At 36.3% G+C, this 18,817-nt stretch overlaps 5 protein-coding genes across 7 annotated transcripts in view; 1 reads left to right on the plus strand and 4 right to left on the minus strand.

Annotated features, from left to right (window-relative positions):
• Window positions 1-1,228, minus strand: part of Invadolysin (leishmanolysin-like peptidase, invadolysin) — a 217,513-nt gene extending 216,285 nt beyond the window's left edge. Inside the window, exon 1 of the mRNA XM_070671411.1 lies at window positions 1,031-1,228. Within this exon, the coding sequence (XP_070527512.1) occupies window positions 1,031-1,213 (183 nt within the window). The 5' untranslated portion in view covers window positions 1,214-1,228. The remainder of the gene's footprint in view (window positions 1-1,030) is intronic.
• Window positions 1,229-2,905: 1,677 nt separating this feature from the next.
• Fech (ferrochelatase, mitochondrial) lies at window positions 2,906-6,355 on the minus strand. Of its 2 annotated transcripts, none has more exons than XM_070671479.1 (9): window positions 6,338-6,355; window positions 5,420-5,485; window positions 4,810-5,008; window positions 4,505-4,726; window positions 4,284-4,385; window positions 3,846-4,011; window positions 3,658-3,765; window positions 3,374-3,538; window positions 2,906-3,304 (listed from the first exon to the last, which is right to left on the minus strand). In XM_070671479.1, the coding sequence occupies exons 2-9, from the start codon at window positions 5,457-5,459 to the stop codon at window positions 3,107-3,109; spliced, it is 1,200 nt and encodes a 399-aa protein (XP_070527580.1). In that variant the 5' UTR covers window positions 5,460-5,485; window positions 6,338-6,355; the 3' UTR covers window positions 2,906-3,106. The 2 variants fall into 2 exon arrangements, with proteins under 2 accessions (XP_070527580.1, XP_070527571.1); XM_070671470.1 differs by lacking the exon at window positions 6,338-6,355 and adding an exon at window positions 5,781-5,941.
• On the plus strand, window positions 6,034-9,197 carry LOC139111303 (EEF1A lysine methyltransferase 2). Its single transcript, XM_070671493.1, has 4 exons — window positions 6,034-6,322; window positions 6,402-6,500; window positions 8,413-8,822; window positions 9,062-9,197. Exons 1-4 carry the CDS (start codon window positions 6,267-6,269, stop codon window positions 9,154-9,156), a joined length of 660 nt encoding a protein of 219 aa, XP_070527594.1. The 5' UTR covers window positions 6,034-6,266; the 3' UTR covers window positions 9,157-9,197.
• A 62-nt stretch (window positions 9,198-9,259) lies between these two features.
• On the minus strand, window positions 9,260-13,423 carry Sosie (oogenesis-related potein sosie). Its single transcript, XM_070671505.1, has 4 exons — window positions 12,611-13,423; window positions 12,032-12,181; window positions 10,748-10,879; window positions 9,260-10,521 (listed from the first exon to the last, which is right to left on the minus strand). The coding sequence occupies exons 1-4, from the start codon at window positions 12,756-12,758 to the stop codon at window positions 10,448-10,450; spliced, it is 504 nt and encodes a 167-aa protein (XP_070527606.1). The 5' UTR covers window positions 12,759-13,423; the 3' UTR covers window positions 9,260-10,447.
• A 1,072-nt stretch (window positions 13,424-14,495) lies between these two features.
• LOC139111252 (uncharacterized) lies at window positions 14,496-18,468 on the minus strand. 2 transcript variants are annotated; one of them, XM_070671404.1, is made up of 4 exons: window positions 18,370-18,468; window positions 15,677-18,034; window positions 15,357-15,571; window positions 14,496-15,031 (listed from the first exon to the last, which is right to left on the minus strand). In XM_070671404.1, exons 1-3 carry the CDS (start codon window positions 18,395-18,397, stop codon window positions 15,369-15,371), a joined length of 2,589 nt encoding a protein of 862 aa, XP_070527505.1. In that variant the 5' UTR covers window positions 18,398-18,468; the 3' UTR covers window positions 14,496-15,031; window positions 15,357-15,368. The 2 variants fall into 2 exon arrangements, with proteins under 2 accessions (XP_070527505.1, XP_070527501.1); XM_070671400.1 differs by having other exon boundaries at window positions 14,496-15,571.
• Between the last annotated feature and the right edge of the window lie 349 nt (window positions 18,469-18,817).

Consider the following 18,817-nt stretch of genomic DNA (forward strand, 5'->3'; position numbering starts at 1 on the left):
GATTTCAAACTACAAATAGCGATCATTATTACAAAACAAATCTCCGTCGCAATCGAATAAAACAGTATTTCTCCGTCCGTATATTAATTCACAAGCGATTCCGACTACTTTTACACGCGCGAAAGTCAATTTTTTGCAATTTTATTTAACTGCGAGTTTAGCACGCACGAAAGAAATTTATGTCGCACGAAAGCGGGTGGGATAATAAAATATATATTGGCAAACGTCACCCATCGATCTCGACTCGCCTGAATAATTAAGACTAACGACACTCGACCTTTCGGCGAGACACCGCGCAGCATGTGTCGTAAACATGATCGAGGCTCAGCTGCCCGTGAAATGCGACGTGCGACACGCGGTGGAGGGTCAACGCGCCGAGACATCCCACAGCAGCCACGTGCTGTTCCGAAAACACGTGTTTCCCCCCTCCCACCACCGCGCATGGAAACATTCACCGAAGTCTTCCTTCTATCGGCGCTACGTATGAATGGAGCGTGGAAACACCGCGCTTAAATGAGACACGCGCGGACGTCTTTAATCGTAACGAGTCAATTAAGAAGCGATCGAACTCGATCCTGATTGATATCCCGACAGTAACCCACGTGCGATTAAGCGTCCGCTGAACCGTCGCGTATTACGAAACCCTGTGGAACAAGAAGACTTTGACAGCTGATACGATATCGCGACGCGAGCGAGAGAGAAAAAGATATGGAGAGAGAGAGAGAGAAAGACGAGCACGTGCGAACGCACGCGACGGACACCACCGCGAGCCACAACAACCGGATTCGACGCGCTCGACCTAACGTGTTCCCTTCAACGAAGCGAAACCCATCGCGGCGTGGAAACGGAGAAAGCGGCGGGCGTGAAAATGTCTGGGAGGATTAGAATCAATCGCGAAGACGTCGCGTACGCGCGCATTCCTTACGGGAAAGGAGCGTAGACGGGGGAAGTTAAGGAGCCCTCGCGGGACGAGGGATCGCGAAGAGGTTAGAATCGGCCGTAGCCGAGAGAGAGTGCTGAGGGCACTTACCTCGTGTGCTCGCGGATGCTGGTGGTCGCAGTGCCGGTGCTCGAACATTCCGCTGGCGGGGACCAACACGGCGCACACCGAGAGCAGGACGGCGAACGATGACACGCCGGTGCCGCGGCGCATCTTCAACCGCACTCGAGCCGCCATCACGGGCGACGAACACGCTCGCAAAGCATGACACATACTGAGCGCCTCCACCGGCGTCACGCATTTATATGGCTGGCGCGGCGGCAGGCAGCGCCGCGCGACTCACGTTCGATACCTCGAGCGCGGCCGCGACGGCGACGGCGGTGATGGTGGTGGTGGAGACGGCACTCCGACGACGATGACGCTGCCGCTGGGATGGACCCCTCGTCGTGAAGAATCTGCGAGAGAGAGGAAAAAAAAAGGAAAAAATTAGAAGACGTCGAAAGTGCACGAGGACGGGGGGTTAAAATCTAACGCGACTTTTATTTGCCGTTTAATTAAACAATGAAACTAATAGCGGCAACTATTTATCTCGTCAAGTAGCGCCGAAGCGAATAGTTGGGAAAAGAAATTGTATGAATGGGTGGGATAATTAGAACCAAAGTTCTAGAAGGGATATGAGTCAATACGTTTTTAGTTTTTTATAAAATTGATATTTACACTGCGATGGCGAAATAATCGCTTACGTGTGTTTGCATGCGATATTCATAATGTGTTGTTATAATATTAAAAAGAATATCGAACAAAAGGTATGCTCGTATACGAAATGTAGGACATAATTTAATTGTACGCTTTTTAATTTGAATTAAAATTATTATCATTCGTACACACGCGTACGGTATTCGCTTCATTTTTATTTGCACGATTTATTTAGCGAATGTTTAAAGGATATTTAAACTTTCACGTTACAAAAGCGTACCATGCAAACAAATTAATATCGCGTTTTTACAACGTTATTAATTTAACAAATGCGATTTTTTTTATTATTCGCGTGTTCTCTTACAAATTATTTATTTCTCTTAGTGATAAAACGCGTAGAATTTTCACCAACAAAATATTCAATATCGTACATTAATATATAAAACATTTTAAAAGTATAAAGTTACTACACAAATCTGTTTAAATTAAACGTGATTTTATTCCATAATTTTTCTGATTACTTTTTAATTAAATTACTTTAATTCGTCAAATATAGCGCTCGCGATATTATTATCGTTCGTGACAATTCGTAATACTTATCCCGAGGCGACAAAAATTTCTTTCTTGCACTATCATGATTGAAAAGCAATTAAAAAAAAATTTGTGCGCGTTTATCGCGTTTTACACTTACGTTTAAATATAAAAATAAAATAACTGTTTTGTAGTCGAACATCCGCGATACGCGTGAGGATAATTAATTAAATATTAAAATGAATATCATGATAAACCGCTATATGTATAACGCAAAATAAAATCAAGCTTGATATGTAAAATGCAGTAATTTTCTTGTATAGCAATAATAGGATTATTACGGTCTGATCTATCAAGCTTGACATGCAGTAATTTTCTCGTATAGCAATAATAGAATTATTACGCTCTGATTGTCGCCACGTTTTTCAAGACAAAGCTAGTAAGCAAATAAAGGAGTACCATAAAGTCGAGATCGCCGATGCGACACCTGGTAGTTAATTATAAATTTTACTTTGTTGGAAAAGTGAAATCCACTAAACCGTCAGATTTTTCAATAAAATACATCAAACGACAAAAATTAATACAAACTAAAAAATATTATTGACAAAAGATAAATATTTATTTAAAAACCAACCATATTACGTCAGTTATCCTGGATTATATCGGAAACGAGGAGATAAACGAGTCATATCTAGAGGAAATTTTACAAAGAAAATTCACGAAATAAAACAAATAAGATAATTTATTCAATATTATTTATATGATTTCTACAAATATAATACATGTTTTATTTTTATTACATTTACGTAAACTTAATTATTAACAAATCACCATATAAAATTACATATAATTCATATAGCAAATTATACAAATAATTATTATTTCATATCTAAATATAATATTAATCATCTTTATTTTGTGCCTGCGCTATCAGAAACATTAATTGTTACAGATTTTAGCGTACCATTTTTTGCTAGCATCACAACTCGAATTTACGCAATGAGGACACCGCGTTAAAAATTTAGGGTTGACGAGTTGTTTTGATTTAAGATGAGACGCGACGATGTCTGTCAAAGCGTCGATAAAAATAGGGTGATCGTTAGGCGCGGCAGCCCTTCGTATTTTTTCGACACCAATCTGGAAAAGTTAAACGAAAAATACAACTCTGGTTCGTTACATTAACTGAAATAGAATAACACTTCATACTTTTTCGCCAAGTTCTTGACAATATTCTATATCCAATTCGTGAAGAGTTTCGATATGCTCGTTCACAAATGCAATTGGCACTAGAATAAAATTTTTCTTTCCCTGTTTCACATAGTCCTTCAATGCTTCATCGGTAAAGGGCCCAAGCCATTCCGTAGGTCCAACCTAAATAAAGGTATATTTCATATAATAATGAACCATGTGCAACGTTTTTATTTTTTCTAGATCGGTTAAGTTTCGGTAATTAAAAAAAATCTTTACATCGCATACTGTTACGTATATACCTTTGATTGCCACACCAAGCTATATGGATTGCAATAATTTAATTCCTTCATTACTAACGCGACTGTAGCTCCAACTTCGGAGGGATAAGAATCTCCTCTGTGTACAACCTAATTATAAAAAAAAAAAAAAAAATTAATTAAACTCATTTTTAAATAATAAAGCTAAGCGCACACTGACTCATGTTAACCTTCATTGGTAAAGAATGAGCTGAAAATAAAATTATCACGTCGTCTCTTTTCTCGCTAGGAAACTGTGCAAGTTCCTCTTTAATCCTTTCGACAAATGTTTTCACAAGAAGCGGATGCGTGGCCCATCTATCAATTATACTCCATTTCATGTCATTCGGTAAATCTCTGAAAAGTAAATTCTATTTTATTGCACGTATATTGTAACGTATTCTATTTTCTGCTTATTTTCATTTATAATATTTTATATTAAAACATTAGGCGTTCGATCACTCAATTAATACAATTATTTTTGTATGTACGCCAAAGGTATTTATAACAGCGGATGAAATAAACATGCACGGTATTAAATTTTAATTTTAAATAAATAGATAATTAAAAAAAAATTTACATTGACTTGAAAATACGTATAATAAAAGTGGATTAAGGGTAATAATCACCTAGACTTGTAATAATTATATATAGCATTGAAACTCGAGCCAGAAGTTGAACAACTATACTGAGGATATTGAGAAAAAAGTACAATACGCTGTACTCCATCACTGAAAAAAAAAAAAGAATTCTACAAATTATTTTTAAACTTTCACGTTTCTACAATCATTTTTGTATGTTACATATATTTAGACTACATTTCGTTCAAGAAAATATATAATATCCCTACTTGCGAATGCTTTCAAGAGCACGCTCTGTGAGAGGATCTGCATATCGAAAGGCAACGTAATATTTATGAGGTGAGGTTTCAGGCGAAATTTTATCCAGCTTTTTGCATAAAAGTTCGCCCTGCTTATTCGTCCATTGTAGAATTGGCGATCCTCCACCTATCTCAGAATATTTTTTCTGTACTTCTGGAGTACGTCGTTTCGCTATCCAAGGACCTAATTTACTGCAACATATTTCTATAAAAGATATCTTTTCTTATAACGTTCACATGGATATCATGATATATTTATTAAATTTCAATTAAACCTTTGAACTGGCAGCTGAATCATATCACGATCAGTCATTATCCTGAGCAAATATTCATGGACCTGATTAGTGTGACTAGGTCCACCCATATTTAGCATTACTATACCGGTTTTTGGTTTTGTTCCGTCTTTGTTTGCTGGATTTACAGCTACAGAAGCATAGCATCTTACTGTAGTGGTAGATTTTGCGCATCGTCGTCCTATACAATATTATATTATAATTATCCAGTTTTTATTTTATAACTATAAAAAAATAATTTTTTTAAGACAAGTAAAAATGACAAATGTGAAGCAAAACATGAACTTTTAATCCACTTTTATAGATAAAAAAAATGTACAAATTACATTTTAATAACATTAGGTTTCATAAAATATAAAATTAATAAATTAAACTTGTAATTTTTAAGAAGTCAACAAGTAATAAATGTCGCATGTTATTTTGAACAGAGAAGCATGTTATGCCTATTATTGCTAGAAAAATTTTAACATTGAGTGAGATAAAAGAGAAAATTGTCATTAATATTTTGCTACCGTCATTTATCAGTGGAATCATTTTTACGGGATGTAATTTAAGATAGTACAGGATATGATGTCAAGGTTTATTTACTTACCAAAGTATAAGAAGCTTGCTAACAGGCTGTTAAGGCTCATATTTAAATAGCACTAATTAACTCGGGCTGGAAAAATTAAAAGTTTCGACGTAAAAGTTAACACGAGTTGTGCATAGTGCACTATCACGATGGTACCGTTAGATAAGAGCAAGTTTCATCGTCGTGACTAGGTTATGTCCGACAAATCACTTGCAGATACACGTAATCAGCTGTACAAAAAGATTGTACAAACGAATTCGGTATACAATCGATCAGGATTGCTTAAAATTGTCGAAAAAAAAAGTTTGTTCCCGCGGATAAATAATAGTTCGAAAATTATTTTAAACAATATAAAATTAAATACATACAGTGGATTTCACACCTGTAATTCGCACACAAACATCAATACGACATATAATCCTTGACAAATGTATTCGTCTCCAGATATGAATTCTCAAAGTAAAGCACCACAAAATGAATTCACGCAGAATCGCAAAAGTTCCTTATTTACTAATTAATTGACGCAACGTGCGTTCGTCGTCGACAATCAGCCGACAATATTAAATCGGTGCCGCCACCTTGTAACGAGACGTTAAACCAGCGAGCAACTCGCTGTTGACGATGTCGTGAAATTATTTCGCGATTGAATATCTCGCTGATCGAGCTCGCGGTCAGTTTCATTATTTTTTACGACAACGCGATCGCGACTGTTCAACGGGTTCGTTCAGCTTGAGATTACGGTGAGATTCGCGTGTACGGTATCGCCCGAGCGAACTCCTCGTCACAGGAGCCTCCTCCGTAACAAGAGTAACAGAACGCGTGACGTTCGGCAGTGTCGCACGTACGCGCGATCGACCGCGGTGGAATAATGACAGAGCGTGCGAGCGAGGAGCTAACGCCGTCGGACCTGGGCACTCTCGAGTTGTAAGTAATACGTACCGCGATCGCACGACACCCGTTGTGCATCACTCGCCGCTTTTCTGACTCGCCTTTGTTGCCACAGCTGGGAGAACGCGTACGCGCACGAGCTGGAGAACTTTCGCGACCACGGCGACGTGGGCGAGATATGGTTCGGCGCGGCCAACGCACGCAAGGTTGTACGGTAAGCCAGGGCCCGGAACCGGCACGCGAAACACGCGTCTCATACACGCCGCGGGTAAACAGCGCACAGGTGCCGGGAATAATCGATCGCGAGCTTTCCCGCGATAACGCGAACGACCGCACGACGCAATCGGGACTGCTCCCTTACGCGCGACTGTGCGCGCCATCTCGAGAGTCCGAGCGGCTTTCCGTCACCGTCGATAATACGCGATATTTTCGTCGTCGATAATTCAGGATAATTTATTCTACAATTGTCGATTGAAAGTTAATTTTCTGTTCGTATGAAAAATATGAATTAACAAAGATATATTCATATAACTGAAGTATACCTGCGTCTTTTAATTTAAAAGAAAACGGAAGAATTTTTTTTTATTTAATTAGAGAATTATTTTGCGCGCGTTATTAGATTCGGACAATTAGTTAAATATATTAATTTCTTTAGGGTACTTACAATTGAGTGATCTACGGATGAGGGGGTTCGACATTCTTTTCTCCTTCCTGCTTTCCGTCCTGTCTTTCGTCTTTCCGTGGCAGCATCCTGGATTATCCTGACGGGTTGTAGCACTTCACTTTTCTCGACACTATATTACACTGCTCTGCTTTTTTTGCTATCACTTTCACTGATCTCTAACACTCACTCGAGAGACGAACGACCGAAAGAACGGTGGATTATCGCGGCGATTTTTTGCGGTTTAAATTAAGAAGCGCAACGAACGATCATTTAATTGTTGTAGAAATTTGTACTCTTAATATTCGTGGCGTCGGTTTACTTCCGTCCGGGTCTTCACTAGAGTCGTCCTCGAGCTCGATGCAAGAAGCTGAGCTATGATGTAAAGTGAGATCACGTTTGAATCTTCGATCGATCCTCGTCGGCAGAGTGCTCGATGCCGAGAGCTTGCGTTAACCGACGAATAAAATCGGGCCGAGATAGAAATGTTCCCCGCGCACTTCCTTCAGTTCCACGAAAGTCGCTCGTTCAAGACGGAATGAAAGTCTCGGCCGCGACGAAGAAGATGGACGTGGTGCGAATCTGACCCTGATAATGGCGGTCGCCGGAATTCGTTGAATGCCGTTGAAGAAGGCGGCGAGTGAGGCGGGTCGAAGATGCCGATCGCGGCGAATTTCGTGTCGGACGCGGGCGACGCCGGCGAATTTCAGAACGAACGCTCCGTCCATTACGCCCGCGGAGTAACATTTCCGGAGCACTTTTTCGAGGCGGAATAAAGCGCCGAACGATGATTAGAATGATATAGGAATACGGAATATGATCGCTCGTTACCGAGTCGACGACGTCGACACTTATTCGGGTCCGATACTTTCCTATCCGCGGTCGAAAACGCGCGAAATTGCGGAGCGATTAGAAACGAGTCCTCGCGCCCGGAGCTCCGCAACTAGACTGAAGTAACCGTTAGAGATTTCGGCCCTTAGATAGAAAGAGAGGACCGCGTAAAAAGAGTGAGACAGCGATAGGTCCAACCGTCAACTGGACGCTGTCCTTCTCGCGAAAGAGAGAGTCCGCACGGAGTCGCGGAGCTCAAGGCCAGATGTGTTTACGTTTTTTATGCGCTTGGCCAGCTCGAGATACCTTCCCCCACAAAGAAAACGCTCCGTGCTCGACACCGAGCATGTTTTTTCACTTGTCTCGAGACGAACCGTTATTTTCGAGCTCTCAGAGCGTCGTCGTTATAAAACTCGCGCTCGGTCAAGCCCCAAAAAAAATCTAATAGCCCGTATATTTTTCTGTTTCTTAAAAATATATTTTCTTTTGTTAGACAGGATTATTCTTCGATTATTAAGTCACAAAAAGTTTTAGATTTATAAATAGAAAGAAAATAAAAAATTAATAAATAAAACCCGCGCGCGTATGGTCCGCGAAAAATGTCGGAACTGAAATGAAGATGGTCATTTTCTAGATGGATCGCCGCTAGATTAAATTTGAACAAAGAGAACGATAAGATCATCGATGTAGGATGCGGTAATGCGATGACTCTGGTGGAACTCGCGAAAGAGGGATTCGCGAACTTAGTGGGAGTGGATTATTCGCAGAAAGGAGTAGAGTTGGCTCGCATGGTATTAAACGATAACAATTTTCCAAATGTGAAGATAGAGATCTGCGATATACTCGACAACACATTGCCGCACGATTTTAAGATCGTTCACGATAAAGGCACGTACGACGCTATCAGTTTAAATCCAGAAAACTCGACGGCACAACGGCAGAAGTACATAGAAAATATACACCGAATCCTTTTACCAGACGGATATTTTATCTTAACGTCTTGTAACTGGACCAAAGAAGAACTGTTGCGGCATTTTACAAGTCGTTAGTATAAATTTTAATTAAACCTGAAGAATAGCTCGGTCATTCATATATCATTCCGCATATATTACTCATTTGTTCAATTTTATTCAATCAAATTTATCACGCGTGCACTTGTTTACGAGGAACAAGTGTTTTTCCGCAAAAGAAGTTATCGGCTTTCACATCATTATCTTTGGAATGTTGCAAAGGTGATTTCTTGAGACGTGCACGTTGTGATAATAATGCAATATTGTTTGCAGATTTTGAACTCGATAGTCAGCTCCCTGCGGATACGTTCCAGTTTGGCGGACAGACGGGAAACACTGTAACGCAGTTGGTGTTTAAAAAAAAATGACAATGAAAAAATTTTGAAATAAATCAGATAGCTGTACCTAATTTACGAAAGCTGTTATTTCTCTTTTTATCTTACAAGTACGCTTTTTGAACGAAACAATAAATATTGCGAAAAGATGCAAGGATTTATTTGTGCAAGAAATATTCAAATACATAAAATGACATTAGAGTGAGATTAATAGATAAAACTACGCTTTCTTGATCATTATCACATTACAAAGTTTACAAAAGATACTTATACGCTATAATAAATTATGCGGCTGATCTATGCGATTACTAAATGTAGCGAAGAAATAAACCCTTTAATTATTATTAAGAACTGATTCAGGATTAGAATTTTAAAATATTTAGAAAATTGTATAGATGCGATAAAAATTTTCGTAAACATTCTATTAACAGTTTTCTGTCATGTACTTTGTGCATTAAGAAAAATGTAATATAATAACTTATTCCAAGTATATTAATACGCCGGTACATCTTTCTATGAATTGTTTTATTTATCAGAGTGCAGTTAAAACACTAAGTTTAATCGCTTAATATTCCATTGCAGTATACATTGCAAAAAATTTGCTATCAAAGCATTATTCTATTACCTCAGATCCTAAAAGTAGTCAAATTCAACGTCTAATAATAAAATTTTATCAGAAATATATTATTAATATTATTATATACCCTTTTAGTCTTTTTCACACACGTAGTGTGATCGTTACATAACAAATAATAACAAATAAAATAAAAATATATTAATAATAATGAAATGATAAGCTATGCTCTCACAGTAAAACGTTGAAAAATTTATGTAAAATAATTAATTCAATGTTTAATCTAATCTCATTGCATTGGTAACAACTATAATAATGTTTGCCTAATTGTAATAACTGTGAAGCGTTCGATGTACTTGTAATAAGATTATAGGTGAATACGCAAAAAAAAATTGCTTGTTTACAGTTGATTAACAGTCATTAGATGTATATTATTCATTAATCACAATTGATTCAAAATCAACTACAATATTTTATATCTAACGAAGAATTCCTCGTGTTTTATCATTATTTGACACATAAATGTGCATTATCATTCTGAAACTCAAACATTTCGTACATACATGTTACGCAACGCTTTCTTTGAATTACAGTTTAATTATTTCTTTTTTTCTAGATAAATGCGTGGTCGTAGGCGACTTCTTCTTTGATTTATTCTGAAGAATTTAATTTTTCTACTACTGTGAGTTATCATACAGATTCAGGAGTTATCAATATAATTTTTTAAAAGCTCGAATTTTTTTTTTTATTTTAATTAAATCTTCCAAGCGCAAGCGAAGCAGCCAAGAGAATCGTTGTATATAACGTGAAGATGGATGAGCAACCTATAAAAATGTAAATATTTTAAGCAAATTTTTTTTATGGTGCATGCAGAAAATTATACTCCCTTATCGTAGATTATTAATTTAAAAATACTTGAACTTTTGTTTATTGCATTATAATAAAAGCAGGTCTTGAATCAGTTAAATGATTAGAATTATAGAATAAATTATATATCGTTTTTAAAGTACTAATAATAATTCTCCCGGTATGGAGCAAAGTAAATTTTACCGTTGCAATATAGCGGCGATTCTTCGTAAAATCCTTCTCGGCAATAACAGCGTCTTCCCATTGTGTTGTTACGCACTACGCATTGAGCATCGTCTATGCATTCACCGTCCGAATTACAGGATGCGTGAAGTGCTAGAAAATAAAAACACATTTTATACAATAATTGAAAAATGTTTATAAACTATAAGAAGCTTATATAAGAAGCTAAGTACGAAGCATTTTTTTTTATTTGATTTACAGTACATTGTTTTAGATATAAAATTCTTTGACAAAAAAATTTAGCGAAACGTTTAACAAACAGCGTTCACGTTTATTAATTAATAATTAATTAATAATTTATGTGAGTTTTTACGATTTCAGTATTTGTAATTTTATCGCAATAGCGGTAGGTACATTTCGTCGAGCTTTACAAACGTGAATATAATTTTAACCAGCGATCGATTCGTAACCATGATTAATTACCTTTAAAACGTTCGGGGCAATCATCGGCAACTCTGCCAAAGATCAGGAGGGAAACGTGCATAGTGATCATCTAATCAAATGAAATTGCCGAGTTTCCGGGTCGTTTCACGAACCTCTAATATTACGTATCGAACTACAAATTGCTTGGTACACGTTATACGATTTCAAAAGTTCCAAAATTCATTGGTTGGATCGTACCAGGTACGGTTGTTGCTATTCTCTTGTTTAAAAATTGATTGACACCATTTAATATGAGTGGCCGCAGAATCGTATTTTTAATTTATTTATGATTTGTTTATCTCAATTGGATTATCTTAAAAATGACGCCACCCATCTTTATCACCGCATATAATTTGCAAAAGACCAGTAACTCAATATTGTTTTAGGAAATTAATGCTGCTCCACATTCGCTCGTTTCTTTCCCGCAAAGCTAAATTACAGAAAAGGGAATTTGTACCGGCGTTACTGCTCGAGGTAGGTCGGGCCGATATTCTCTTACCCGTGCCAATTTGCATAGATAACCATAGACCGACTACGAACATTATCACACGTATGTGTTCACATATTGCTACGTAGCACGTAAGTGTATGCAAATCCCTACCGTCTTCTCGTTCAAACGATTTTCCAATTTAACTTGTTCGAAGAAATCCAAGCATGTGCATAACAAAAATACGCAGGGCAATGAGAATATCAAGATAAAAATGTTGAATAAAAATAACGTTACATAGGCGAGGTACGTGTAGGGCTTTTGACGTTCATTATCGAATATTTTTTTTTTATATAAATTGGAAATTAATGCTGCGGTAAAAAAAAATATATTACCTTTAAATTTGTTAGTGCAAGCTCCGTTAACTGGTGGTGTGTAATCGCCGCAGAGACATCGAGTCCTTCCATCTCGTCCGTCCGACATGCACGTTGTATTTTGAATTCCAATGCAATCGTTATCCACCCTACACTCACGAGCTTTACCAACTGCAATTGTATTTATGTTACATATAATATTCTGTGCGAGAAACCGTAATTTTATTTGACCTTTAAACCAGTTTAATGCTTCTCGGTCTCATAAAAATGTATGTAATATTATTTTGGCATATTACTAGGCATTAAGTTTCCGAATACGAAGCAAGGAAAATAACTAACATTCTGAAATAATTATTTTATAAATGCTGAGTTAGTTAGAAATGAAAAGAAAATAAGTAAGGGAATAAATCTTCGCTTCCTTAATATTAAGTCATTAGAAGATAATGACGGAATCGATACGTTTCAAGATATTCGTTCACTCATAAGTTTGCTTTTAAATTAAATTTTAATTTCATCTTCTCGGACAACAAAATTAAATTATAATTATTAAAAATCTTTGCATATTAATAACGCTTTTCAAAATTATTATTTCTAACGTACTTGGTGTAGGTGGCGGCGGTGGGTTTGGATTCTGGTTCTGTGGATTGCTTTTCCCGAAGGTGGTAAGGGCAGCGGACAGTGGCGGCGAAAACATTGATATAATTAATATAACGATAAAACTTATTTGAAGACCCATTCCGCCTCTCATAGTCTCTCGGATCTCAAATGATACTTAATTATCACTTTTAACGATCACAAATTCACGAAACGAAGCAGAGATCGACTCGCGGGAAAGGAAAGTCACTTTTTCCTCGCGTTCAAATTTCTAGTTCCTTCACCCAGATGATTTCACCCTAAACTGTTTCTTCCGTCTTTTTTTTTTTTTATTATCTTATCGGTTTAACAAATTGACCTCGAGTTCCGATACACCAGATCACTTCGATGATAGTTTAAATGTAGCCGCGACGGCAGAGCTAGACGAGAGTGCTCTTCGCACTTTCGGTCTACGTACGCGGGATACCAGTATGTTTGATTTAAAGACTGCGTGTTACAAGGACGTCGGAAGGCTTTTTAAGCCTTTGAAGCTCCCCCACTACGAAACCTCCTACGTGCTGCCACTACTAAAGCAGAAAATGCTCTGCCATAGGGTGGTTACCACCTTTCTTGAGATCTGAATACGAAGCTAGCTGGTTGAACTTCGATCGCCTTGAAAGACGCGGCTAGATGTTTCATTACTAAGTCATTGCTAAGCATTACCAGCAAATTTTATGAACCTAACACACGTACACACGGCTTGATTTCCTTTCGAGATGCCAGCTAGAAACTTCTGAAGTGCATTCTACTTTCTGCGGGTATTATTTATTTTCATCTATTGTTGAAAAAATAGGTCTGGATATGAATGGGTAATTTAAAAAATCTCTATGCTGTATTAATGTGAGTGAAATGATTTATTTAAATCTGATTATAATCAATTTTTAGATTTTTATAAAGATAGACATGTCTGATCTGAATCAAGCCTTTGTAATTACTGCAGCTATATTAACGATCTATTTAAGTTGCCTCCGTTGGTTCAAAGAAAATTAAAGGAATGTTCGTTAAAAGGGTTTTTTCTAATATATATATTTTCCAATCATTAGAGAAAAAAAGTTGCTTTTGTTCCGCCGAATATGAATTACATAAACTAATAATCTAAAAATCCCGCAGATACTTTAATTGATCTACATGCGTTGAGAGACCTTTAATATTTTAAATCTTTCAAAAAAAAAAATTAAAGCAAAGTGCATAAAAGTTTAACGTTTCGTATAAAATAAGATGTATTATTCGGAATAAAAACTTTCGCCATCGTTCTCGGAGGAAATTATTGAAATAGCTAAATTCTTTCGTTATCGTGCGCTCGGAATCGGCGACGTTACATTTCTTCGAAGCTCGAGAAATTTCCATCGGGCTCTAAATGTTAACTACGTAAGTTACAAAGGAGGCGCATCCGGCTGTTCGTGCACGAAAGCGACTGAAAATTTATCGCTATGCTGCCTGTATTTTATAGGCGGACAGTCGTAGAAACGTATCCGCCTGCACGCCAAGTGCATCGCGCGCCTTGCCTCGCAAAGACCGCAGCATGCTGGCGGAAAGGCGGGTGTCGGATTGTCGTGCCGATTTTACAACCACCGCGTCGCCTTTAACTTCGACGAGGAAAGCTCGCCATCGATCGTCGATCACGAAGGCTCGCGTGTGATTCATAAATTTAACAAGACGCGTGCAAGACGTGTCGTGATTTACAAGGCAATTTGCCGGAATGCTCGTCCGGTAATCGAAATACTGATCGAACTGTCGCGGTCGATCTTGCATGTTTCACGAAACTGTAAGGTGTAAGGTCAGCGTGCGATTAAGCCCGTGATTGGCTTAGTGGCTGGCATTAATAAAGAAGCGCAACGCTACATCAGCTTGATAAGATTGCAATCATATTTTATTAAAAGTCCCATTTACATAACTTTGAATATATCGAGCAATTTTCGCAGCGCTTCTATTTCCGATCGATTTAAATATTGAAATTCGCTGAACGAATGACTGAACTTTTTTGTAATATTTGTAAAAGATACTGCACGCTCTACAGAAATATATTTATATATTTTTTTTTATTTATTAATTTTTTTTTAATTATATCTTTAATAACTGACAGCACTGACGCGTTTTATTAACACAAAATTAATTAATAACATCGTACGGTTGAATTAGTCAAATAAATAGCAAACTTGTTGATTAATTTACATGCAAAAATTACTTGTAATCGTAAATATGACGCTAAATATAAATATATTTTAAAGCGGAAACAGTAATCAATGGCTGTGCACTTTCAATATGTATAATCAAGAACCTATTTTAAAGATATATGAGCTCGGCCTACTTTTTCAATTCTATAATCACCAAAGAACCAATTGCAATCGTCGTTTATCCAACGCATGGGATGTTATCGCATTAACGCAGCTACGAATAAATCGTAAGAAATTAGCATGAATAAGTTCAAGGCCTATGCACAGGCATATGAGCAACGCACTAATTATTCCATAGCATGCTTTTGTCAAATCTCTGCAGTTTTTACGAACTAATTTCGTGAGCATATTACGTATTAAATATATTAAACGTACGTTATTATAATGCAACAACAGTTCTCGTAATAATTAGTACATAAATAATTTTTATAACGCCTTTAAAATTTCTTTATTAAAATATGAAATTTATAGAAAGAAAGAGAGAAGAACAAGGAACTACGATACTATGAATAAGAGAAATTTATGAGCTTCTCGCTTACTTGTACAATTCTTCATGCGTACAATTCTTGTTCTTCACTTTCAGCCGGAAGTTCACTTGAGACATAATCGTCATCGAGTTTATTGTAAAGAAGATATCGTTCGTGAAGTCTATCGATAGTGAGAGCAAGAATTTCCATCTTTTGATACATTTTTTTCAAATTTTTCAACAAGTCTATCTCTTTGTCATCTTCCTCTAATGTATTTGATACCTCATCTGTAACATTATTTTAAATCAAAAAAATATTAATAGTTTTTAAAAATATCGTAAGAACTAGCAAAAGAATAATGAGTATAATAATAAATATAGTAATCAACGTACCTTGTTGCCATGCTAAATCGTCAATCATTCGTTTCTTTCGATGAGAATCATCTGCATCGTCCAAATAATCAGAATTGCGTATATGTTCTAAAAGTTTTCTTAAAGCAACGTATTGTTCGCGCCATGGATGTTGGAACATGGACCGCGCATAACGAAGAATATCGCAAATGTCGTTCCGATAATCATTCTCAGCAGAACTTCTTGATAGATACTGCGTCATAATATTTAACATTTCATTTTTAAACAAAGAAGTTAGCTTCTCTTTCAAAGCGGAAAAATCTTTTAAATCCTCCGTAGAAGTTTCATCGGTAACACCCAAATCCTGTTCTTTGTTAATTTTTAATTTCTTTTGATGTCGTGCACCGGACATATCGAAGAACAAATGTTCTTCTCTGTTTGACTCGGTAGCACTGGTACTGAGTTCAGAAATAGACGAAGATACTGTCGTGACTTGTTTTATGCTTCTCTCGTTTAAGTCGTAATAAGTATCATAATTAGCATAATCTTGATTGATTTCTTTGCTGTTAAGAAAATCGAGAAATTCCGTATTGAATAATTCTGGTGACTCGTCGTTTGAAATTTTCGAGCTCGAGGTACTCTCTTGTAATTCGAATGCGTTAATCATTTTAGATTTCCCATCTTGCGGCGCTGTAACTTTTTTATCGGAACTTTTATCAGAAATATTTTCAGCCTCGAATTTATCATTTGCATTCGTGCTACATTCGGCACGCAAATAATCATCGAAAATTTTTTCGAAACTGGTGACTTCCGGATCGTCGGTCAAAGGCGATCTGGAAGAAGTGAAGTTCCATTCCTCGTCGAATTTTATGGCGGGACATTTTACTTCGAGAATACCTGTTTTAATAATTATTTCACACTGACTTCCCGGGATAACGTCGTCGATATTCATGTTCTCGTCTGTATCCCGTGACAATGGACTATGTATTTCGTTTGATTTCGGTATGTCTCCTGATATAAGCTCCACCATACTCGGAGGTGCATTAATCCATCGGAATTTTTCTACATTGGAAGTCGAGGACTTCACGCTACCTTGCACCGTTGGCTGCAGCCATTTGTTGTCAGAATTCTTAATATTCTCCGTTGATTCATATTCCTCATCTTTCTCTGTTTGTGCGAGATCCTCGGGTAAATATTGCTTCACTATATTTTGCACAGTAACTATTGACGTATCGGAATAATCTTGGTTTCCGAACGCAGACACTGACATCGAATTTTTTCTGTCACTTACGTCGTGTTTATCTTGATTTTTTTCATCGGTATTATCACTTGACCCGTTTTCGCCTTGTTCTAAAATTTCTTGTGTTACTGGCTGGGAAACAGAAATACTTTTAATTGAGTTTTTTATTAACACGTCGGAAGATTCATGAGACTCGTAGGGTGGACAAATGACAAAACCTGATTCGAAATGTGCATTTACTTGTTTATCGGTATTTTCAAATAAAGATTTTTTGCGATCATTTAATGTCACATCTTTAGTTAAATCGAAAAACTCTTGTTTCGAATTTTGCAAAGTATTAGTAAAATCTGCAAACATTTCAGGATTTAAAATCGTTATAACGTCAAATTCTACATTTTTAAGTATGTTGGACACATCTGAGGCATGATTTTCTTGACTTTCTAATGTCAAGCGATCGACATTCACGGTAAAATAATTTCTGTTCTCGAATTTTTCGAAATCACTAGACACTTTTGCTTTGCCTATGTTTCGAAGTTTCTCCATAAATTGTGTGCGCCGGGGAGAATTTTTATTCTCCTCGGTATTAATATTATTATCAATATATTGAACTGAAATAATTTTTTGCGGTATCGAGCTCTTCTTTTTATCACGCATTAAATTTCTGGATGACAGTATCCCTAATAACTTATTAATAGGACTTATCTCCGCTACGTTGTTACTTCGTACGTTAGAATTTTCTGTATTCGTATGCGTCACATACGGTATATTTATTAGAACTACTTTGTCTTGCCTTAAATCCTGGTCTTTTGTTAATTTTATGTCTTCTAAAAAATTATTTATCTTATCTATAATGATCTCAGGTTTAACAATAATCGCAGGCATCTCTGTAGCTGGATGTGACTTCTGTACTACGGGCAGTGATTCAATTACCGGTGAATATCTTTCAGGAGTGATAATTGTTTCATTTTTCATTTCTTTAGGAATATAAATCTGGAAGACCATGTAACATCCCCAACCAAGAAATAGTGTTACTTCGAATAATAATATCAATCTGAGATAGGATATACATTGTATGCAACAGTTGGTTTTGTATTCAATCTTTTTTTCATATTTTTGCTTTTCCTGTTGTAATCCTTCTTCCATCTCCGCAAATTGTTTATCTGTAGAATTTAAAATTCATATTTAATTACGAATTTTAATCGCAATTTTTCATTAAGAAACATTTATTTAAAGACGTTAAATAAATATATTTAACATGAATAATTTAAATTGATGCATTTACCATAACAAAGATTTATAAATGCAATTCTTCAATTTTTAATTTATAATTAATATGTATAAAAATAAAAAGCGTAATGTAAGAATAATGAAAGTAAAGCTATATTAATTAATATTTTTTAGTAAGATTAAAAAAAAAATTCTGTAATTGCAAATTGCAACATAAGTTAATTATCACTTCTTTTTATTTAATATAAAAACACATAATATTGCTCACTCTCACTAATGCTCCACTGTTCCTTCATGATGAGCGAATAATCTTAAACTGAACATTTCTCTGACAGACAAAATCATTAATGTTTGCAGTAGTACGAATTAATCTCGACCTGGTAAAATAGTATATAGAAGGTCGAGATAAAAGTTTATCTCTTTCCACAGTTTTAGGTATGAGGAAGATGTTTATGGGATCATCAATTATCTTTCCCAGGTCAGCAGAGCTGATAATTATGTCTTGTGGTCGACAGAAATTCATCTCGCAATGTATATGGTTGTCTAATTTTAATTTTAATTGAACTTAATATAAAAACTATTTTAAATTGTTGCCTATATTAAATTAATTATTGTGCTTTTTTTGCTCATGTTTATCGATGTACAGTTTCAAATTGATTAATTTAAGTAAACTTAAGTAAGCTTTTTTAATAATTAAACTTATCTTGATTACAGTG

The sequence above is a fragment of the Cardiocondyla obscurior genome, linkage group LG02 (genome assembly GCF_019399895.1).
Source record: "Cardiocondyla obscurior isolate alpha-2009 linkage group LG02, Cobs3.1, whole genome shotgun sequence".
Taxonomy (NCBI): domain Eukaryota; kingdom Metazoa; phylum Arthropoda; class Insecta; order Hymenoptera; family Formicidae; genus Cardiocondyla; species Cardiocondyla obscurior.